At 37.3% G+C, this 14,633-nt stretch overlaps 1 protein-coding gene across 11 annotated transcripts in view; it reads left to right on the plus strand.

Annotated features, from left to right (window-relative positions):
- The window catches only part of TJP1 (tight junction protein 1), a 155,223-nt gene that overhangs the window by 126,267 nt on the left and 14,323 nt on the right, over positions 1-14,633 (plus strand). For 7 of the 11 annotated variants that reach the window (XM_030456645.1, XM_030456646.1, XM_030456647.1 and 4 more), the window contains 14 exons: positions 1,970-2,106; positions 4,420-4,525; positions 5,324-5,474; positions 6,004-6,112; positions 6,586-6,805; positions 7,211-7,395; positions 7,531-7,626; positions 8,020-8,102; positions 9,142-9,352; positions 9,878-9,978; positions 11,120-11,470; positions 11,870-12,121; positions 12,877-13,770; positions 14,098-14,192. In XM_030456645.1, coding sequence (XP_030312505.1) covers positions 1,970-2,106; positions 4,420-4,525; positions 5,324-5,474; positions 6,004-6,112; positions 6,586-6,805; positions 7,211-7,395; positions 7,531-7,626; positions 8,020-8,102; positions 9,142-9,352; positions 9,878-9,978; positions 11,120-11,470; positions 11,870-12,121; positions 12,877-13,770; positions 14,098-14,192 — 2,991 coding nt within the window. The remainder of the gene's footprint in view (positions 1-1,969; positions 2,107-4,419; positions 4,526-5,323; positions 5,475-6,003; positions 6,113-6,585; positions 6,806-7,210; positions 7,396-7,530; positions 7,627-8,019; positions 8,103-9,141; positions 9,353-9,877; positions 9,979-11,119; positions 11,471-11,869; positions 12,122-12,876; positions 13,771-14,097; positions 14,193-14,633) is intronic. The other 4 variants (XM_030456653.1, XM_030456655.1, XM_030456654.1 and 1 more) reach the window with 2 other exon arrangements.

The raw sequence follows: 14,633 nt of genomic DNA on the forward strand, positions 1-14,633 counted from the left end.
TTATTTTAGCTTACACTGCTGCAGGACTGTTTTTGTTTTTAAGATGCTTAGTATGTATTTAAACAGCTAAATATATGTCTGGTTTTAACAAACCATGAAGTATTTTCAAGGGAATGAGGAGTCCAGTCATACTTTAGTGCCGGAGATAAAACACACAAGCTTTTAGCCTATACAGTTAATTTCATGTAAAAATGAAAATATGCTGCAAATCTGAAAGAGGAATAATTAAACTTTTATCAGTGAAGTTTGAGAACAAAGTAGAAGGATAAATGCTCACTTTGCATTTTGCTAGACATAATCATTTTAGCATAATTTTAATCAACTCTGGAAGCTGCCAAAAAGGGATTTATCTGAATAAAAAAGGCACAAGTAAGAGTTCTAAAATTAGACCACGACTGGTATTTACGATGACTTTTAACAAGATGGCTGTTTATAGTGCAGGACTGCCTTTATCTTCTGAGATTGTTGTGATGATCACAGTATTTTTCTGTATTCTGCTTTATTTTAGCTGCCTTCAGGCACACAGTTGCAAAACTGGCAGAAGAAAGTACTGAAAAGTCTTTACATGTCTTGGCTGAATAGCTTAGCTTTGTTTCTGGTGTTTAAAACTTCACATTGCTTCAGGAAAGCACAGTCTGCTTGTATTTAGATGTTTATTATTTCTTCTTTCTCACGTCTTGCAGGAGTAGATTTGCTGGTATTTGTTTTCCTAACTCATACTTCCAACACTTGATGAAAATAAACAATGCTTATTCTGCATAATGGTTTTTTTTAAATACCTTGATAATTCAGGGAAAGTGATACTCATAATTGCCTAGTAGCACCATCTAGCTGTTGTTAGTGAAAAACTTCTCCTTTTCCCCCCCAGTACAGACCTCTCCCTTATGAGAGGAGGTGGACTTGTACCTACTGACCAAGCTGTTGCTATCTTTGAGAAAGTACTTTTTTTTCCTTCTCCTTGCCAATAAAGTCCAATATTATAGCAGAAGCTGTGGACTGTCTGTCTCCTCTCAACCACTTTCTTTGTCCTTTTTTGCCAGCTCTCAGGGATTGAATTGCATGTTTTGAGCATCGCGACTTTTTTGTTGTTTAGAATGTAGATGCGTGGGAGTTAGGGCTGTCTCTTTGGTATATTGGTATACTTTTTTTCTCCTAGATAATTATTCATGTTCATCTGCTCCAAATCTATGAAACTGTTTGCTACTCACCAGCTAGCAATGTGTAACAAGTAACATTTTAACATACAGCTCACATGCTGATGAGTTCTGCTTAGTACAGCCGGTATCTGTACAACAATATAAAAATACTTGATCTTTTGAGCTAAAGGAGCTGGTATTATGTTCTTTTGATTTTTAGCTTCTTTAATGATTTAAAGAGGAATAGATTTTTTTTCTTTTTAAACTTGTCATATACCTTTGTTTTCTACTGTAAGCCTGTATAGAAATTGCATAAGAAGCAGCAAGTTCTTTTTACTAAAGTACGTGTATCACGGAGTAGCAGCTGCCTCACAAAGAAGCAGATAAATTATTTCCATCACAACAAAACCTAAGAATTAAGTCTAAAAAATTGTAATTTCTACTTTGATGGGTGAGGAAAAGGCATTTTGATAGTTCTCCCTGTCTTCCTTTTGTTTTTAATTTTCTTTTGCAGCTTTCATTATATAGTACTTGTATGGTTTTTGCACGTGAAGATGAGCAGTCTGTTTCATCATGTCTTCCCTCTTTCTAAACATTCAGACCTACAGAAGTCCCTTATCAACAAAAAGTTTGGGACAAAATGCTCAGACTTAGAAATGGAAAAAATATTAATGTGGTAGTCTAAGAACAAAACTGTATTAAATAGTAAATGGTTATTCCTTACCCACCAAACCTGAACTTGATGAATGAAAGGATTTATTCTATAGTCTTAGCTGGCCAAAGTAATAGAAACAATTCTATATGCTGAGTGAGATCTTTTTTTTCTAATATAGTCTTCGAAGCAGAGAAGATGAGAGAATAACTAAACCAGGAGCTATCTCTACACCTGTGAAGAATGCAGATGATACTTCTAAAACTATGGAAGAGGTGGCAGTTGAAAGAACTGAAAAACAAACTCCACCACTCCCCGGTGAGAATATTAAAGTACATTAATTATGTATAGTGTTGGGAATGGGTGACAAGTAAAGGCTTTGTACAAGTGCATATTTGTGAAATGGTTTCTAAACTTTTCATACAGACCAAGTCCTGGTTACTTTTATTTCTAAATATGAATAATCTTATACATATATATGAGCAACCTAAACTGTGGGTTCTGCCCATTACACAGGGGTCAAGCTTCAGTGTTCATAACTGTATTTATAGGTGATGGTCATGAAGAGTTTTGTCTTGATTTCTGAAGGTTAACTTCTGTCATTTCTTTTCTGAGTCAAGCAGTAGGCTGGTTTTTACTGGCTAATATAGCAGACTGTATTTAAACAAGGAGGTAGTTAAGCCTGTTTAGAACTAGTTTCCAAACACAACTCAAAATGCATTGTTACTGCAGTGCTTACCAGCTGCAGACATGGACCAAGAAGGAATGTTAACAACTGTAGCAGAATTACTGAAACCATAACGAGAGGGAGGGATAAATGGGAGCAGAGTAAGGCCAGTTGGTGTGAAAAAGGATAAACATAAGATGATATGGTGACAAAGCACTGTTTGGGTGAGCTGACTTAAAATATTCTTGTGTTTATGGAGTGAAATGCTATAGTGAAATGGTAAGTGGAGAAAGGAGCTGTGCCACTGTTTTAGAGGGACATGTTACTGAAGGGCTGGGTAGAACGAGATAAGGAACATTCAAGCTCATTTGAAGACTTAAGGGATGAGCAGTGACACCTCTGCACGTAACATTCAGTAGTTCAGTGAAGAGTTGAAAAAGTTACGATGACAGATTCTGAAAGATCATGAAAATGAGAACATTAGGTTTTCTGATGCAGCCATTATTAAAGAGACTGTCATAGGAGGTGACCTTTTGCAGTGTTGTAATGAAAGAATGCAAATGAACTAAGCCTATAGTTGCCAAGATAGAAAAAGGATGTGATAGTGAGATTGGAAAGATGAAGTCTGTAGTTCTGTAAAACACTGAAGATTAATAATTGGCATAATATAAAGCCAGCAGAGAAGACCCTTGAGATAGTTTTAACCAGAAGTAATGTACTACTAATTAGTTTGAGGGGCTGACAATCAAGTAATAAGTGCTGTGGGGATTTTGTTGGTTTATGGAGAAGAAATACTCAATTTTTCTGTGAACAGGTAGAGGCAACTGGAAAAATAATAAATTTAGTTGGGAGGAGTTGTAGGCCAGTACATAAAGATAATATTTAAATTTGTGTCCATAGATAAAATTAACTTGCCATAACATATAGTCTGAAATTAAAAGGTGCAGTAAAGGGCATAATCCTTTAACAGCATTGCAGAAGGTTCTAGGAGAGTGAGCATCTCTCAAAGACTAATAAAAATCTGGTTAGAAAAGTAGTTGGCAGATTCTGTGGCAGTGCTGCTTAGACTTAAGGATAAGTTGACTGTCATGTCTGGTTGTGTCAGAGGAAAGTACTTGTTCAGAAGGATTATGAGAGGCTTAGGTTAGGAAAAAGGGTCCTTAAAGACTTGCCATACAGTAACTTAGGATTTTCCTGTAAGGACAGAAGTCTCATTAGAAAAGCCATTATTACCAAATTGTTGCCTGAAAATCCCAATTTCAAACAGGTCTGTTTGGTCATTTGAAAGGAAGACATCAAAGTAGTTGGGAAAATGAGGGTGTGCAGAGTTAAGCCTTAAATACAGATTCTTCTAACATGAACAACCAGGTAGCAGAGAAGAGCCACTCATAGTGTTCATTACTGAGGGAAGATGGTGGTGGTGGTGGTGGTGGTGGCTTTCTTCCAGAGAATCAATGCAGCATAGCCATAGTAAGTGCTTATTTTTAAGAACCACCAACCGGACTAAAGTAATCATTTATATCTGCTGATCTCAAGGCATACAGAAGTAGTTTGAGTATTTCTGGTATTTTTGTTTCAAAAAGTGTTTTCTTGAGGAAAGAGAGAGCTAATGGAAAGTGAATGCAGTATGTCAGATAAATCAAGGCAAGAATCAGCAGGGTTGAAAGTGGACTTGCAAGGATGAAGCTTTCTAGTTTGTGTTGTGTTACACCATTCAGAGTATTTAATGAACTACAAAGGAAGTTTGAAGATTTTTACTGCAGATAAACTAGACCAGTAATTGTGCTGATTTAAATGGCATGGTGAGAGTAGTGTCTGCTGTTGCAAGTTTCTAATATTTCATGCTTAAGTTGGGTAGAGGAAGGCTATTGAAAACGTCATTAAGATTTTAATTAAGTCAAGCTCTACTTTTTCATCTTTAAATGACCAAATAGACATTTGACATCTTCTTTATATTTTAATAGAACCAAAGCCAGTTTATGCACAAGGAGGCCAGCCAGATGTGGATTTACCAGTCAGTCCATCTGATGGTCCTTTACCCAATTCAACCCATGAAGATGGAGTGCTTCGGTAATGTAACTCTGAACTCTGTTTGAATCTGCTGGTTCTTTTTATCCAAGGTGATGAGTAACTGGTGTAAATGGTCTGATGTGAAGTACAATATGCTTTGTGCTTCTGTTTAGAAATATTAAGATGAAGACCTTGGATATATTCCTGAGCCTTATTAGCACTTACATAGTGTGATGTACCATTTTTAATTATATTAATTTCCTGTGGAGAAGAGCAGTTATTGTCATCCACTGTTAAAAAGAATTTTCAGTGCTTATCTCTCCCTGGGCACCACTCCCCCTCTGGAGAGGAAAGAGATAATTTGTAGCATTTTTTTTTTCCTTTCATAATACTTGGAAAATGGTGAATAAAGGCCACTGCACATTGGAGTTATGATGTGGAAATGAGTTCGCTTCAACTGGGATCTCCTTGATGGACACTAGTGTACATGAGAATGGTCCTAGTTTGGTTTTGTCTCAAATTCAACTTAATATCTTTTGAGCCAAAATAGGTCTATATGCCAGCACAGTTTTTTATAAGGAAGAACATTTTTGAAAGAGAGTGTCTAAGTGCCTCACTTCAATCACTGTGTGAGCATAAGGCAACCCCACTTAACAAGTAAATACAGGTGGGTTTATGAAGTGCTGCCAATAAATGTGTTTTAATACTGCAGCTGATCAGCATTTATTGGCATGCATGACATAATATCGTCTAATTGAAATAATAGGCAAATCAGTTCTTTGCATGTGGTCAGTCTTAAATTGACCTGGATACTTTGTGCTATTACACCTCTAAGTGGAATATTTTCTGAATCTCTAGGCCAAGCATGAAACTGGTAAAGTTCAGAAAAGGAGACAGTGTGGGCTTGCGACTTGCAGGTGGCAATGATGTTGGCATATTTGTAGCTGGTGTTCTGGAAGACAGTCCTGCTGCAAAAGAAGGATTAGAAGAAGGGGACCAGATTCTCAGGGTATGTCAAAAGCAGTAACAGTACAAATGTTTGGTGGTACTAAGGTAGGTTTTTTTTTTTTTGTAGTATTGAAAATATTGCCGTTGCAGTTTTTTTCTGTATGTACTTATTAATGACTTAATAGCACAAAAACCTTCTGTTGCTGTAGTGTTATGAAGTTTGCTGAGTTTTACATCCAAATTTTTAGGTTAATCCAGCTGATCTAGTTGTTTGAGAGTTTAACTGTTGGGTCACTAAATTGTCACAGGGCTCATATATTACTGCTATTTATTGGTATTCTGTCTAAAGAAAATAAAATGGGCAGCTACCTATTATTCTGGAAGCTATGATTTTATCAGGAAATAAAGTGTGGGACTATTTAGAGGTACGAGAGATATCTTGAGGTACATGCACTTAATGTGTGTGTATGAAATTGATTTTTTAAAAAAAATACATCTTGGCATTAAGCTATTTAGACTTCCCATTGTATAGTTGAGCCTCTGTTATAATGTCATATCCTAAATCAAACTGATTACTCCATTAATACCAGGTAAATAACGTAGACTTCACAAATATCATCAGAGAAGAAGCTGTCCTTTTTTTGCTTGATCTTCCTAAAGGCGAAGAAGTAACCATTCTGGCACAGAAGAAAAAAGATGGTAGGTATTTTCATATTGGGACCAGTCTTGTAGACTTTTTGGAAGAACATAAAAAGTATATCCAATGATGACTAACTTCTGACAAAAGTACTGGCATGAAGCCTTGGGGGGGGGAGCTGAAGAGTCTGTTGAAAAAGACTGTGTCATTGAAAAAGAGTGATTACACTGATGGATGTGCACACACTAACTTCTTTCCCAGTAAGACTGATTACTTCCAGGGAAATGGAATGAAACTTGGACTAGCACTGCATTTTTCACTGTGAAAATTGAGTTTGTGTGGGTAGGGTTTGCTGTGAGTAGTTACACTGATTCAAATAGAGCAGTTCTGAGATATTAAGGATTCTTGAATTAATAGTGTATATTTAAAACAAGGAAATTTAAGGTGAGGCTCTGCATTTTGTAATTTTTGTGAGTGTAAAGACATCACTTGAACTTCTGTAATACTTTATGCATTGGTGTTTCTCTTTTTTCAGTTTATCGTCGCATTGTTGAGTCAGATGTAGGGGATTCCTTTTATATCAGAACTCATTTTGAATATGAAAAGGAATCTCCTTATGGACTGAGTTTCAATAAAGGCGAAGTGTTTCGTGTTGTGGACACTCTGTACAATGGCAAACTGGGTTCATGGCTGGCAATTCGAATTGGCAAGAATCATAAGGAAGTTGAAAGAGGTATCATACCTAACAAAAACAGGTATGATCTTAAAATACTTATGTTTCTGTCTTAAAATTAGTTTTAAATTTTGTGTCTGTGTAATGAATGATGGGCTTGTCTGCAGGGCACTAATTTATAGAACTGGTTTAGTCAGAAAAATTGACCAAGAGTTAAAAAAATCGGAGTTAAATATCTCCCCTGTGGATTTGCTTTGACTCTTGAGCAATCCACAAGTAACCTTAAAACTTTCTTTTTCTTACAAGAGACAAGGTAATGCAAAGCTTTAGAAATGTGATATTAGCCTCAGTAGTTCATTCTTTACTTTCTAATGCAGAAATACCAAAGCTTCCTTTAGCAGGTGGTAGTGTTTTTGCAAGTATAAGCTTGCTAAGCAAGCAGTACTTCAGAAGCCTGATAACTGTTTGGGATTTGTTGTCATCTTAGAGCTGAGCAACTGGCCAGCGTGCAGTACACGCTCCCAAAGACAGCAGGAGGAGACCGAGCGGATTTTTGGAGGTTCCGAGGTTTGCGTAGCTCAAAAAGGAATCTCCGAAAAAGCAGAGAAGATCTTTCTGCCCAACCTGTTCAGACAAAGTTTCCTGCCTATGAAAGAGTTGTGCTTCGGGAAGGTATGGTTTTATTGTTACTGTTGCAGGTTAACAGGTTTGTGTGGTTTGCTTTGCATTAGCCCATGTGTTTAACAGATTTTTGCATTTGTTTTAAGTAATTAATAAATTCTGAATTTTTTCCCCCTCTAATTCTAGCTGGCTTTCTCAGACCTGTTACCATTTTTGGTCCAATCGCTGATGTTGCACGGGAGAAACTTGCTAGAGAAGAACCAGATATCTTTCAAATTGCAAGTAAGTGGGAGACCATGTTTTCCTGCAATTACTAAGTAGTCAACTTCCTTCTGCTTTTTTTGTTTCTACATTAGTCCTTTAGCTGTTAACTTGTTTTCAAGTTTTTACATTGTAACGAGGAACAGACTAAAGGCAAATGGTTTTGCTGCTTGATTCCATCTATAGTCTTCTTGAATTACATTTTAATTAACCTTATTCTATTTTTAAGTACTTTTGTAAAGATATGGTTATTTTTATGGCCAAATTGGTGGGCAGATTTTTGTGTATTATTTTGAAGCAGAAGGACTATCTACAACCTGACTTGACAGAGCTATGAAATGGTTCTGTCTTACTGAGGGAATGAAGAGTATGTTAAAAGCTTACAACAGATTTTTCCTGTGTTCTCTTTACCAGAAAGTGAACCAAGAGATGCTGGCACTGACCAACGTAGTTCTGGCATCATTCGTCTTCACACTATAAAGCAGATAATCGATAGAGTAAGTCCTTATTGTCTCTGTACTTTCAACATGAGCATAAAACTGGTACTGTCAAATAGTGTTGGGTGTTTTAGTTGTAGAATAATGTGGGTTTGCTTTAAAAATAACTTTCTAACATTTCTATTGGTTAATTATGAAAAAAATAAATCCCTCATTTCCTTCTCCATATTAATAACTGCGGTCTAGAGGTAAGTCTAGGCTTTCTTCCAGGGAGTGTTGTACTCTTTCCATTAAGGTTGTTTTAAGCTGCTTTCCCTTTCACTTAAAAGCCATAATATGACACCACAGCTATAAACTGTTACTTTATTTATGAACTCATTAGTCTTACTCCACCCCAATTTACTGATTAATAACTTAGAAATCACTTTTTTTTTAAGGACTAGGGAAAAGGGCCAATCTCGCTTCCTTAATATCCTTAAAACTTCTCATGTAACTTCATGAGACTCTACACCTCACCTTTTTATTTCCTTACTTAAAAAAAAAAACAACAACAAACTATAAGCTTTTAGGTGCCTGTGTGGGATAGGGGTAGAATGCTTCTGGGGTTTTGGTTTGGGGAAGCTATTCTAGCAGCAAAGTAGGCATACTGTGTGCTTGAGAATTCTTGCACTGGATGAAAGGTGGCCAAGTTCTTGCATTGAGTGATTTATTTTTTTAAGGAAGATGGAGGGTTGTAGTGAGACTCAACCTCATTTCAGTTTTTCCTTTTTTTCTATTAACAGAATACTAATAGGAAAACACTTGGTTTTAATTTAGTGCCTTTTTGCTTACTTTGAGATACTTTTTAAAATAGGAATTTAAATAATAATCTTGAACAGTCAGTCCTACAGTTCAAAATATGTCTGCCTGTTTAGCCTGGGTTTGGAATTGGTTTGATTTCTAATATTTTATTATTCAAATAGGAAAAGAATTTAAATCAGTACTTCGAAACAATGAACACTTTAAGAGTAATACAAAACAAATTTGTGTAAGATCTTTTTAAAAAAAGAAGTTATTTACATAACTCACTGTCTTGTTTCTGTTCTGTTTTTTACAACAGGACAAACATGCTTTATTAGATGTCACTCCTAATGCAGTGGACCGTCTGAATTATGCCCAGTGGTATCCTATTGTAGTCTTCCTGAATCCTGATTCTAAGCAGGGTGTAAAGACTATGAGAATGAGGTTGTGCCCAGAATCAAGAAAAAGTGCCAGAAAGCTTTATGAAAGAGCTCACAAGCTACGCAAAAATAATCACCATCTCTTTACAAGTAAGTAATTAGGTATGCTGGATTAGTATTTCCAAGAGAGAGGGGAGGTGAGATGAGAGTAACTTATTCCTCCAGACTTCTCAGCAAGTGGACCAAATCAAGCAGCTGTTGACTTATTCAGGCTCCCCAGTTCAATAACAATTAGTTTATTGATGTGTGCATCATTTGTGCATGACTACACAAACATAAGGCTACCTGGAACACCAAAATGACATATATGTTAAAAGGTGGCTTTGCAGGATCATCAGCCAAAATAAAACGTGAGTAAATAGGAAGATATTTTTATTTTCTTTGGTTAAACCGAAGCTTTACTTGATTCTAAGATAACGTTAACTCAATATTTCCTGTGGAATGAAATGTTGTGAACCACATCAGACATTAAGGTTGCTTTGAATATTAATAATTACATTACTGTATAAATCTCATGGTTTTAACCTGCCTATTTATATTACTTTTATTGTTGGTGCCACAGATCCTTCTCATAGTTCTGCAGAAATAAGTCAAACTAACCTACTCTACTTTTAGCTACCATTAACTTGAATGCAATGAATGAGGGATGGTATGGAGCTCTAAAGGAAGCAATTCAGCAACAACAGAATCAACTAGTGTGGGTTTCAGAAGGAAAGGTAAGAAATCTGTTTGTAGAGAAATGACCAAGCTGTATTTATGCATTGTGTTCTGTTCTTTCAATCTTGCTGGTATTACAGATCTAGGCAGATACTTGTGGAATAAAATCTGTTTTGCTTTTGTCCTCATTTTAACCATAATTTCAAGCAGTAATGCCTTATGGCTGAGTGAACTGCTCAGAACTGATTTGTCACTGTACTTGTGCAGTTATTTTCATAATGAGGGCTGTACCATTACCCTTGTGCATGTAGCAGTGTAGTGAGAGTGTTTGCTCATGGCCACTGTTTAACTCGAGGACTTATTATTGCTTAGAAGACTTGGGGGGACTGGATGCTTTTTCCTGAAAGAACTTTGGGGTGTTCTGCTGCATTGGTACAGGGGGCTAGGATTTCCTAATTATGAATTATGTTTTTGTTAATATACTTGTGTTATTTCTGACCTTTCTGAGAAATGTATTCTCTGCTGTGAGAGCACAGATAAAAAATTCACAACTTAGTGTTGTATGTTCCCCATTAAAACTCCGCGTGCCTTCTCAATGCACATTAGATCCATCTTCTCGAAGAACTGTTACCAAGTGAAGTGCCAGCTGCAAGTAAGCAAATGAAGAATGAGATGTTGCTGCGTGTTTCATAATATTTGTTTCGTCTGTTTCTGTTCAGATGGAGCTCCTTTCACCTCCTTAGATCTACCTTCAAGTTAATGATTCCAGTTTCATAGTATCACTTCAAAGTGCAGCTTTGAATCTTTCCAAACACTTTAATTTCCATGGACTATGTGCACTGTCCCCCTCTCTTACTCTGACAGCCATCTGACTCTGGCCCCTTAGTAAAATGATTCAGAGAGCTGGACTGCAGAAAAGGCTTTAGGTGTAAGCTGAACACCTTCAACAACTGAAACTCAGTTTCTTCCCTGTGATATTCATAAATTCTGGAATTCTGGTATTGCCGCTAGGTTTGGAATATAAGTAACCTCTTAAACTACCAGACTTTCTGTTCTGGTTCAGAACAAGACAAATGCATTCCATTTGTTTGGTTCTTAACTATAGAAAAAAAAAAAAAAGCCTAGCTTTTCATTGCAATGAAAATGGCATTCTTTAAAAGGTATTTCAATAAACGTGTGCTCTAAATTTGTTTGACACAGGCAGATGGTGCTACAAGTGATGACCTTGATTTACACGATGACCGCCTTTCTTACCTCTCAGCTCCTGGTAGTGAATATTCTATGTACAGCACAGACAGTAGGCACACATCTGATTATGAAGACACAGATACAGAAGGAGGTGCTTATACTGATCAAGAACTGGATGAAACACTTAATGATGAGGTTGGGACTCCTCCTGAATCTGCTATTACACGTTCTTCCGAACCTGTTAGAGAGGATTCTTCTGGAATGCATCATGAAACTCAAACTTACACTTATGCATCTCAAGCTCAGCCACAGCCAAATCTCAGAATAGATTCTTCAGGATTTAAAACAACTACGTCTCAGCTGGTAAGAAAGTAATCTTCTACACTGACCACTATAGACTTCAAGGTGCAGGTTCTTTTGGTCAAGAAATCTGTGTTCATGATCTGCTTACCAGTATTGTGAGTGCATAGACTGTCAACTGCAACAATAATATTACAATGAATTGGGTAATCAGCTTGCCCTACCTGTTTTTTGTGACTGATTCTGACAGGAGGGAAATTGAAGTACCATTCTACTCTGATTAAAAATTTTGCTTTTCTAGTCTTCAACATAATGAGTTTCTGAAAGTGCTAGTGCATGATACTTTTGGTACATTTCATTCTACATCTAGTTGCTTTGATCAAAGTGTCATATCAGTTATTTTAATATAGATCAAAAAGTCATACAGTGATTCAATAGTGGTATATTTAAAATATTTCACAGAAAGCAGAAGCCTCACCTGCAGTCCCTTACCTTTCCCAGTCGCCTGAATCAAACCCTGCAACCTCATCAACCTCTGCAGTAAATGCTAATGTAAACCTAACTAATGTCAGACTGGAGGAGCCTACTGCTGCTCCTTACAACTCTTACCAACCACAAGCGGGCCCCTTAAGAACACCAAGTACTGAGGGAGCTCATATAGTCCTAAGAGATCAAGAGCCATCATCCTTATCGCCGCATATAGATCCAGCAAAGGTACCTGTGCCACATTGTTGCGCTGATTTCCTGCTGTACATCAAGCTAGCACATCTTTTTGTTTTGCCCTAATTTGGAGAATTCCTTTTTGTTTTTTCTTATAAGAAATCATGCAGGTTTAAAAAAAAACAGTGCCATCTTACTTGCTAAGCATCATCTATTGTTTTGTGTGCATGGCTTCAAACTATATACTTATCACTTATCAAAAACACAATTTTTTTTTTCAACGGCTGTATGTTGATTTTACTTTACATGTGACTTTTAGCTTGTCAGTGTTCTGCCACTTGTTAACGAGGCTTTGAGAAACATGTTATTTCCCTAAAATGACACTAAGTTTTTGTGTACTTTAAATCTTGCCAAATCCTTGATCATGAAGATGAATCCAGGTTGTTGAGTGACATTATATACTTCCTCAGCAATGCTAGAACTAATAAATATGTAAATTGATTTGCTTCTGTTCTTCCCACTCCCCTGTCTGCCCCCCAAAACCGAACCTCCAAGATGAGAGACTGTTACCTTTGTCTTTCCCTTGTAATCGCCTTATGTGGTTTTGCTTAAAAATAGGACCAGAAGGGATCTCTTGAATCACCAAGTTCAGCTTCCTGTGATTTGCAGACAACTACATCAAATTACTCTGCTTTTAAGCAAATTTAAAACCAGTATTTGAAACATAGGTTTGTTTGAAATATTGCATTTCAAATGAACCTCCAGTTACTCTACCTGGTAACTGAAAAGTATGCCTCTCTCTTGAACAGGTGTACCGAAAGGATCCCTATATTAACGAAGAAGCATCCAGACAAAGCTACATCTTGAAACAGCCAGCAATTAATCACCCAGTACAGAGACAGGAGAGAGACCCAAATCTGATCTATGAATCCCAGGCTCAGTATGCAGAAAAACAACCGAGTAGGGACTATGAACAGTCAGCATATAGGTATGATTCTACAAACTATGTAGATCAATTTTCTCGTGGTTATGACCCTCGTCTACATTATGATGACCGTGTGCCTCCCTATGAGGAGCACTGGGCATATTATGATGAAAAACAGCCCTACAACCAAACAAGAACAGCTTATGAAAACCAGCCTCCTAGGGATCTTGATTCCAGGCAAACTATAGAAGAGAGCACAGAGCGCAGCTACTACCCAGCACAACCTCGCTTTGAGGAACCCCCTTCCATGAGCTATGATGGCAGACCTCGCTACGAGCACGCACCCAAAAACTTCAGCTTGCCACAAGTGCGATACGAAGATCAACACACTGTTGGGTATGACACTCATGGTAGATACAAAGAAGGTCAACCATACCAGGCGGCCAGATCTCGATCTCCTGAATCGAAGCAGTACTTTGATCCACATATGAGGGGCTATGAACAAGGTCCTCCTCAAGCTTACAATGCTAAACCTGGACAATATGAGCCTTCGCACAGCACTTCAGGTGTTTCTCTTCCTCCTCCTCCTTCATCACAAACCAAACCAGAAGTTTTGCCTTCAAACAGTAAACCACTGCCTACACAGCCATCCCTCGCAGAGGAAGATGATGATCCAGCCATGAGACCACAGTCTGTGCGAAGTAGGGTTAAAATATTTGAAAGAAGAAGATCACCATCTTTAGAAAAAATGAAGGAGCCAAGCGATACATCAGTCAAGGTGAGTCATGTTTTTTAATTCTTTCTTTTTGCTAGTGAGATTACATTGCAAGAAGTAAAGTATTCCCTTGGTAGGAGAGCTTTACTGCTTGTGGAATAGACTCTTAGCAACTCAACTGCAATAGGTTTTAAAAGCTGAATTGCTGTGGTGGAAACACTCAAGAGGATCCTGCCTGGCTGAAAACTCCTGCAGTTACCTTTCACTAGTATTTTATTCTGTCCTTCCTTTTGGAAGGATGGGGGTGCCATCTTAATTTTCCCGCTCATAAAGTGCTATGTCTTTCTAAATGTTAGAATCTAAGCAAATACATTGTGCTTTTCTTTACAGCCTCCAGAACTAGCACCTAAGCCTGCACTCACACCTGTGGGTGGTCCAAAGCCAACTCCTCAAAGCCAGTATGAACACGACAAAACAACTTACAGGTAGATGCACAGCTGATTAATTTAGTTCTCACTATGACATTACAATATTCAGAAAACATCTTTGTGGTTCAAATTGGAAGCTGCAGAGTAAAGAGATGTGTGTCAGTATGATTTCTCTGTCAACAGTAGGGCAGGCCATGAAGTCTATTTTTATGGGTGTAATTGCTGGGAAGCAGGGGAAAGACACAGTACGTTTTTCAGCTTTTTTTAGGGAGAAACTTAGCCAGTATCTCATCTTCCTTTTTCATATGTTCAATTGAGATAATTAGAAAGTAAAACAAAAGGAAAAACTTGAGGTAAAAGGGGGAATAAGGATTTATGTTCTTTATGCTGTATTGCAGCTAATTTCCATGCAGGGTAGGCTAAAAGGCAAAGAGCACAATTCTAAGAATTAAGTTTCAGTTGCTTTATTACTATCTAGGTTTGAATAGAATTTTAATT

Source organism: Calypte anna, chromosome 10 (assembly GCF_003957555.1).
Source record: "Calypte anna isolate BGI_N300 chromosome 10, bCalAnn1_v1.p, whole genome shotgun sequence".
In the NCBI taxonomy this organism is placed as follows: domain Eukaryota; kingdom Metazoa; phylum Chordata; class Aves; order Apodiformes; family Trochilidae; genus Calypte; species Calypte anna.